Below are 8,261 nucleotides of genomic sequence, written 5' to 3'. Positions count from 1 at the left end.
AAAATGAATGTATTTATTTAAAAATAGGAATGAAATAGAGAGAATAGAAGGTTGTTGTATAAAAAAAAAATAGCATAGCATGACATAAAAGAATGGGGCCCAAAGAAAAAGAACAAAATAGTTAGCCAATGAGAAGGAGACAACGGCTTTGACGAAACCACGAAGGTTTCACTAAAACCACCCTATAGATCCTATCAGTGGTTTCTCAATCTTTGTCTTTTTCCTCACTTTTTTCCCGAATATGTTACAATACTGACCACTGATATTTTCCTTTTGTATATAAAACAAAAATAATAAAAATAAATAAATAAGGAAGTAGCTGGGTGGTGTGTAAATGGTTTTTGGTGAAAGCCCTTAAATATTAATATTGATTTTGAAAAGATTACCTCGATCCATATGGGGAGAGGAAGAGTGCAGTTGAAGAGGATTGAAAACAAGATCAATAGACAAGTCACGTTTTCAAAGAGAAGGTCTGGTTTGTTGAAGAAAGCACATGAGATCTCTGTGCTTTGTGATGCTGAAGTTGCTCTCATCGTTTTCTCTACTAAAGGAAAGCTTTTTGAGTACTCCAGCGATCCTTGGTACGTTCTTTTTTCTTTTTTCTTTTTTTATTTTTAATATATCTCTTTCATTTCATCATTATTAATTATACGTTTTTCAATAGCTAGCTCTAGATCGATCTTATTACTTATGTCTCTCTTTTTCTTTCATCGTACACGGATATCGATCCAACTTCAATTTTTGTCCTACTTGCTTATTATATTATATATGCATTAGTATATTATAGAATATAGTTAGTTTCACTTTATTCAAACATTTTTTTTATGTGTAATTCTCAAGCTTTACATGTCAGCTGGTGGCATGCAATTGCAATTGCAATGGCATCATGCTTTTACATTTCTTGTTTAAGTTTAGTATATAACGGAAGAAATTAATTCAAGAGAAAAAGGCTGTGGCCAGTTTTTACAACTTGATTGATGTGGCATGCTAACTGTAGAAGATGTCAGTTAAAGTTGTTTTTTTGGTACAAGCTTATTATCGACATTTTATCACAAAACGGGTGACTCAACTATTTTTCATGCCATGTCATCAATTAATATGCTTCAACTAATTAAATACCAATATTCTTAATTTTCACTATTTTCTTTCTCTCACAATCTTGCACCTTATTTTTGTGTAGTTTGATATTTCGTCAAAATTACATTTTTTAGATTTGGAGATTTCGACAAAATTAAGGTGCAAGTGCAACTATGGTTTTGTCGACCAAGACTTTAATTCTGACTAGAGGTTGCACTATCACATTGTATTGTTTTTTTCTTCCGCCATGCTAGGAGGAAACTGACTTTCCTATTTCCAAGTATTTTTGGATTTAATAATGGTACATAATTGTTAATAGCTTATCAAATGTTTTTGAGAGATTTTATTTTCGCTTATCATATGATATATACAATCACTTATACAATATTTAGTCGATAAATTGTTTATTAAAATATAACTTATAACATGTTTATAAATAGATTTTAGTCATTATTGAGAATTAAACTTGTGTTCTCTTTATCAATTAACCTCTATGCTCCTCTTCCAACTCACGGTGATCCTAAATAAATAGTTAATTAAAATATACTATTATTATTTTTAATTACATTGAGTTCTAGGAGATGATTACATATCATCTTCAATGCTTTAAGGTGAGAGAGTATATACTAATAACTTGAGCTTAATGATATCATCAATATAGTATTACATGAAATATTTGTTGCTATATGTTATTTTATTTTGTTAACAGTATGGAAAGAATTCTCGAACGATATGAAAGATATTCGTATACGGAGAGGCAGCTTGTTAACAATGATCAGGCCCCAAATGTAAGCTTTCAACTCACTCAATTAACCTTAATATATATAATTTACCTCAGTTTATTTTGCTTGGTTTCTTAGTGCGTGTTTGTGATTGGTTCTTTCGGTGACAAGAGTTAATGAATTAAATGTAAATCGATTTAGGTTTCGATACATTCACATAAGAGTAAGGTGAACAATAAATTTTAGTGTAAAAATTACGTTTTTAAAAATTATAAATTAGAATAAATTTTAAAAATAAAATCAATGATACTTGATAACATCTAAATATGTCAAAATCAATTTTACACATATAAAATTAATTTTGACATTCCCAAAAAAACCAAACATACAATAAGTGTATTTTGGTTCAATTTCTGAAGTCCTCAATATTGATTCTAGACGTGGAAAATTGATTTTGATATGTTTAATTGTTTTCGAGTAGAATTAATTTAAATTGAAAGTCATCATTTGTAGCTTTTGATTCAAACGTGATTGTCATGCACAATAATGTTTTGGATCTACATTGAAAAAATATACATAACCCGGCAACTTGTAGCTACATGCGCGGTAGTTTTCATGGGGAAATAAATTTGTACATGGTTCCAAATATTCTATCAAATTCATGGTTCAATCTATTTTTACGTGAATTTATCTATCCTAAATTATTTTACATTCAACTTATTTTTAATTAAAATCAATTTTATAAAATTAATTAAGTCAAAATCAATTTTTATTACAGCTGAAACAAATTAATTGAAGATGCTCCTGTTATTTTCTTTAAATCCTTGCCCTTCAATGTCCCTTCAATCCAAAGATATATATAATACCTAGTAAAAAATTTAGCAACTAAAACAAAGAATCTAGTTTTGAAGAAAGAGAGTTTTGTTCACTATGTTTTGTCCCTTACATTAAAATCTTCATTCAAATTTTAATATGTTACATCAAAGTTTTAATCTTGAACTTTCTTTTCAAACTTTTTTAGATGTCTGAAGACACTCACTTAAGCTATATGTCTTGAGGACAAATTTCATTCATTTTTTTATCTTTATGTTAAAAGTAGTGTATTTCTAGTCTTTTATGGGAAATCACAAGCACATGATTATTGTATATTTTAAGAATTAAAAACAATTAAAAATTAAAATAAATACAATTAAAAAAAAAATTACTAATTTTAATGGGACAAAAAATATATTTAATTTATATTTTAATTATATACTTGAGAAAGAGAACTAAGTGATTGTAATTTCTAAAAAAGTATAGATTGAAACTCTTGCTTATATTTATGCAATTCAAGATCAATAAAGTATAGATTGTAAGTTGGCAGTGTTACAGTTGATTAATTGAGACAGAATTCAAAATTAATTATTTGCATGCATGCATATTGTTAGGAAAATTGGGTTCTAGAACATGCAAAACTCAAGGCTAGGATGGAAGTACTTCAGAGAAATCAAAGGTACTAATATTTTTTAGAAGCAAAGTTTGTGTTCATATGTAATGGTAAGGCTTGTGGCTTTGTTTTAGGAATTTTATGGGAGAGGATTTGGATGGCTTAAGTCTCAAAGAGCTTCAGAATTTGGAACAACAACTTGATTCTGCTCTCAAACACATTAGATCAAAGAAGGTAAAATTATGCTATTCATCATTAAGTATTTTAATATTATTTATAGTCTCTTAATTTGGGTGTTCATGTGCAGAACCAAGTTATGTATGAATCTATTTCAGAACTTCAGAAAAAGGTGACTCTTTCTTTCCCTTAAATCAATTATGCATATCTATTACATAACTGATAGGGATTAATGTTTCTTTAATGTTTGAGTTTTCTGCATTTTTCATAGAGAGTTGCTTGTGAGTTCTTAATATATCATTTGCCTAATTTCCTTAGTAGTATGCAAAATCTTGATATCAAGTATTGAAAGAAAGAAAACTAAAAATAACTTTTGTATTGATCAAATGAAAAAAATGATTACAATAATATGTATAATGAAACTTGTATACTTAATTAGAACAACTTATTATTAATTAGAGTAACTAACCTGTAACTAATTTTACATCTGTGAAAAGTAACTCGATTTTGTGAATTTGGAAAACATAGCACATAATGCAGACTCTAATTGGATAACAATGTTCATAGTTTGTGTTTTGTTAAATATAATAAATTGATATACATATTCTTTTACTCCAATCTTTTGCAACAATCAATATGTGAAGATATTTTTAATACAACATTATTTGATTGAGTTTTGAAGTATATTAATTCCATCTATATCATGCAGGATAAGGCACTCCAGGAACATAACAACTTGCTTTCCAAGAAGGTAATGACATTTTTGTTTGTTGTGTAATAAACAACTGTGAAGATTAATTGTGATGTTTGGATTCGAATATTCTGATTTGAGTGAAAAAAGCAGATAAAAGAAAAAGAGAAGGAACTTGCTCAAGAGGAGCTGCAAAATAGTATGGAGGTGAATCCAATTGAAACTCAAACATTGGAATCCATGACTACTGGGTTAGTGTCTTTTCTTTAATGTATATATACTTCAATATTAGTGATAACATACACTCTCTTCTAAACACTCAATCTCTTAACGAATGATATTCAAGTAAATTTTATCATTTAATATGTGTTGGATCTGTTTTCAAAATAGTAGAATTTACATGAATTTCACGTAATAAAATAGAGTCATCAATTCATTTCGATTTTTTTCTAACTAATTTGTACTAATTTTTGTGTGTGTATAATATCGCTTTTAAAAATGAGTGATATATAAATAGAGAGTTAATTTATTTTAGAAATAGATTATAAACACATCCACTCTTTATGTTACAAATTGATTTTGTAATAATAAATTAATCTAAATATAAAAACCTAATATTGTACTTCTTCATATTCTAAATATATGTTCTCTTATATTTAAAACTAGAAGTATTATTAGAGTTTATCGGTTTGGACCATAGGTTTTGTAAAGATAGGTATGTCTAATATAAAAACTTAATAAAGTATAATGGTTTATTAATTTGGGTCAACTATATCATTTCCATTCATAAGTTAATCAAGAGTTTAAGTAGTTAATGAGGTTCAGTTAACGATGAATCGTTTTGAAGAACCTGAGTTTAAATCCTGAAACAATTCGGTCAGATTTTACTTATCTTCCGACTGAACTCTATCCACTAAGCTCGATAGTAGTTTTATGAGTGAGTGTATGTGGTATAAAAGCTTATTCTAAAAATGGTTTAGACCCAATAATGCTTAAAAAAATAACTAAAAGATGCATGTTCCTAGTTGAAGTTGTTGTAGCTTATAATATAATAGTAAGTGTTTTGGTTGAGTTGATGCAGAGGGTCTCTAGAAGCAAAATGCAATGAAGAAAGTGCAGCACAAACTCGAGTTAGCGCCAGTATTCCAGCTTGGATGATTCGTCCTATAAATGAATAGAAGACACTGTACTATGCAATTTTCTTGTTAAACACAAGTACAGCTTTTAGGAAGAAGCCTATAAATATATTTCACCAATATAGGCCTATCATGGGTGATCACTCAATTTATGGACTCTAGTTGTGTAATTATGTAACATGCCTCACTGGATTTCAATCTTTCTCGCTGGCCCATATATAAATATACTGTACTTCCTCTTCAATCAAATAAAAATACATATTTTTAAAGTAGATTTATTTACTGCAAAGTTTGTATTTATTTATATTTTATTGTCTAAAGAATATACATATTTTTTGACTCATTTTTCATTTGTGATTTGAATAGTAATTTTGTCTTTGTATGTGTTTCGTACTCAACAGAGTTGGATCGTTATATATCTTTCTTCTTTTTTAGTATGTTGTTATTGTAATAATACTAAAGCAAATTGCCTGTAAATATCTACTACTAACCAAATGTAAAAAATGTTACGAAAATTCTAGAAACATCTATTTCTAGAACAATCTTCCAACTCCTTGTTAATTTACTTTATTTTGTAGGTCGAAAATAGTGAGAGTTTTGTTTTTCATTAAATTAACAACAAGCTATATACAAAATTCAACTTGAAATGCTAGAAATAAAATACTAGTATACAATCACTAATTAATCAATGAATCAAATCAACTCAATCAAGGAACACTTGATTTCATTTCATATGCTGTTGTTGATTTATCATTTCCTTACATGTAATTTTTTCCCATCCAAAGAATATCTAAGGATGTTTTTAGACTTTGAGGAATGTGTTGACTCATGTGCATTACGTGACTCCATGTTTCAATCTCTTAATAAATAAAATAAATCCTAAATGAACGTGATCTCCATTACACCACATAATTAAATAAAATTTGCTTGAATGTACTAGTGAGTACAACTTTATAAATTTATTCAATATTCTATTTGTTATGAATAGTATTGATAATTATTCCTACATGCGTGTGGAAGCCATTAAATTAATTCATACCAAGTGTCAACATTGTCAACTCTTGTCCATCATCCAAAATCTTGATGGTTCGCACGTTCAACAATAGCCCCACAAAAATCCTAAAAAAATCAAAGTAACCATTAATTGACATTTGAAAAAAAATCATATAAAAACAAAAAATAAAATGTTCAAAGTCAATAGTGTGAGTTGTGTGTGTCACAATGAAGCTGGCATTCTTCAACTATATATAGACAAAGTTTGAGTTTATGTCTTTTAATTAGAACAACAAAGAAATGGTTAGGCCACGTATTAAGTTACATAGTCTATGCATTGGTCATGCTGCCACACCTCGTGTTAGAGCATGTTCTGCCTCTTCTTTTCGATCCAAATTTGCAAACAGAACTGAGTTTTCAAGCAACATAGGCCAAGACTCTGCCAGAGAAAAAGGGGGTGAAAATAGCAATAAAGTAATGGTGGTTGTGGATTCTAGTTTTGAAGCAAAAGGAGCTCTTGAATGGGCACTCTCACACACTATTCAGAGTCAAGACACTGTTGTTCTTGTTCATGTTGCCAGACCCCTCACTGAAGGTCAGAAAAAAATTAATTTTTTTCTTCTTCTGAATTTGAATTAGACTAATGTGATAGAGGGTCAACAAAAATTAACTATGGTATATTGATCTATTCCTAGGTTCTGAGACTGATGCAAAGTTTAATGTGAAGGCCTATCAACTTCTCCTAGATATGAAGAATATGTGTGAAACAAAGAAACCTGGGGTAAGATTTTAAATTGTAGTCGCAATCTTTTATATCATAGAAAATTAGTGTCAATTATAACATATTTCACAAAGATATAGTACACATTGAAGTTTGAAGATGGAGTTAATGATTTATCAGGTGGTAGTGAATATAGTATTGCTTGAAGGAGAAGAAAAGGGAGGTGCTATAGTGCAAGAGGCAAAGCAAGAAAGGGTGTCTTTATTGGTGGTGGGACAAAGAAAACGTTCAATATTGTGGTGCTTGATGAGGAAGTGGACAAGAAAGAGAACAAAAAATGGAGTTGCTGAGTATTGTATACAGAACTCACCTTGTATGACTATTGCAGTTAGGAGGAAGAATAAGAAAATTGGAGGCTATTTGATTACTACCAAACGCCATAAAAACTTTTGGCTTTTGGCTTAATTAGTATTAATTACTATCAATAAAATGGGTTATATTATATATCAAGTGTGTGAATTTTCAATGTGTTAATTAATGTCATAATTGTTGTACTTCATAATTAAACAACCTTGAAACTAAGGCACTAAATTAACTAATAAAGTTTGTGGCAGTGCCTTTGTGAGAGAAACAAAATAGAGAATAATTGAATACCCTCCCAAATCATGTTCCACTCCTATTGCCTAACGAAATTGATGCTTCTAAGATAGACATCTCAAAGTTAAATTGCATTGGAATGATAATTTCTACATTTTTCTATATCGTCGCAAAAGTTGATGGTTTCGTTTCTACTATTAGCTTATTTACAATATATTGACCTCTAAGATATTGAATAATATTATGTCAAAAAATATATTGAAAAATATATTACAGAAAGAAATTTATTATTGCACCCATCAACTAAGTGATCATCACAATATTTGTGGGCACGGATAAAGGAATTTATTATTGCAACTTTTTTCTAAAAAAAATGACATTTTGTCTCCAAAACATCAATTACATAGATATAGTTAATTATATGTTTAACTATTCAAGGATTTTGAAATAGGTTATTGAAAAAAAAGAGTTTAGACATAGATCCCTAAATTTATCAATAATCTATAATTACATCTATGAACTAAAAGATTTTAATTACATCTCTATACTTTTAAATAATAGTCGGGAATAGATCCTTTTTATTAGAACCCTCTCAATTTTCTTAATTGTAATATCTTAACCATCAAACTTAATTTTCTTTTTTCTTAATTTATATATTATTTTCTCTCTTATGTTGTATGGTTGATATGTTTCAATTGAAAAAAAATTATAAGAATTTCAA

The 8,261-nt window shown here is 28.7% G+C and overlaps 2 protein-coding genes across 3 annotated transcripts; both read left to right on the top strand.

Annotated features, from left to right (window-relative positions):
- The first annotated feature begins 275 nt into the window (after positions 1–275).
- On the top strand, positions 276–5,501 carry LOC101507855 (agamous-like MADS-box protein AGL8). The gene is made up of 8 exons (XM_004508599.4): positions 276–581; positions 1,787–1,865; positions 3,227–3,291; positions 3,360–3,459; positions 3,533–3,574; positions 4,112–4,153; positions 4,247–4,344; positions 5,175–5,501. The coding sequence occupies exons 1-8, from the start codon at positions 397–399 to the stop codon at positions 5,269–5,271; spliced, it is 708 nt and encodes a 235-aa protein (XP_004508656.1). The 5' UTR covers positions 276–396; the 3' UTR covers positions 5,272–5,501.
- A 986-nt stretch (positions 5,502–6,487) lies between these two features.
- LOC101508168 (uncharacterized) lies at positions 6,488–7,447 on the top strand. Of its 2 annotated transcripts, none has more exons than XM_027336994.2 (3): positions 6,488–6,817; positions 6,918–7,003; positions 7,103–7,447. In XM_027336994.2, the coding sequence occupies exons 1-3, from the start codon at positions 6,523–6,525 to the stop codon at positions 7,406–7,408; spliced, it is 687 nt and encodes a 228-aa protein (XP_027192795.1). In that variant the 5' UTR covers positions 6,488–6,522; the 3' UTR covers positions 7,409–7,447. The 2 variants fall into 2 exon arrangements, with proteins under 2 accessions (XP_027192795.1, XP_004508657.1); XM_004508600.4 differs by having other exon boundaries at positions 6,493–6,817; positions 7,124–7,447.
- Positions 7,448–8,261: the final 814 nt, after the last annotated feature.

Source organism: Cicer arietinum, chromosome 7, assembly GCF_000331145.2.
Source record: "Cicer arietinum cultivar CDC Frontier isolate Library 1 chromosome 7, Cicar.CDCFrontier_v2.0, whole genome shotgun sequence".
NCBI lineage: Eukaryota > Viridiplantae > Streptophyta > Magnoliopsida > Fabales > Fabaceae > Cicer > Cicer arietinum.
The sequence above is the reverse complement of the archived record's forward strand: the minus strand, read 5'-3'. Positions and strand labels throughout refer to the sequence as shown.

What these genes read in the sequence shown, in the direction of transcription:
- LOC101507855 (XM_004508599.4), top strand. Translation starts at nt 397, where the DNA reads ATGGGGAGAGGAAGAGTGCAGTTGAAGAGGATTGAAAACAAGATCAAT. An exon ending in GAGTACTCCAGCGATCCTTG is followed by an intron (nt 582 to 1,786) that starts GTACGTTCTTTT and finishes TTTTGTTAACAG; the next exon opens with TATGGAAAGAATTCTCGAAC. An exon ending in ACAACTTGCTTTCCAAGAAG is followed by an intron (nt 4,154 to 4,246) that starts GTAATGACATTT and finishes TGAAAAAAGCAG; the next exon opens with ATAAAAGAAAAAGAGAAGGA.
- LOC101508168 (XM_027336994.2), top strand. Translation starts at nt 6,523, where the DNA reads ATGGTTAGGCCACGTATTAAGTTACATAGTCTATGCATTGGTCATGCT. An exon ending in TGCCAGACCCCTCACTGAAG is followed by an intron (nt 6,818 to 6,917) that starts GTCAGAAAAAAA and finishes ATCTATTCCTAG; the next exon opens with GTTCTGAGACTGATGCAAAG. An exon ending in GTGAAACAAAGAAACCTGGG is followed by an intron (nt 7,004 to 7,102) that starts GTAAGATTTTAA and finishes TGAAGTTTGAAG; the next exon opens with ATGGAGTTAATGATTTATCA.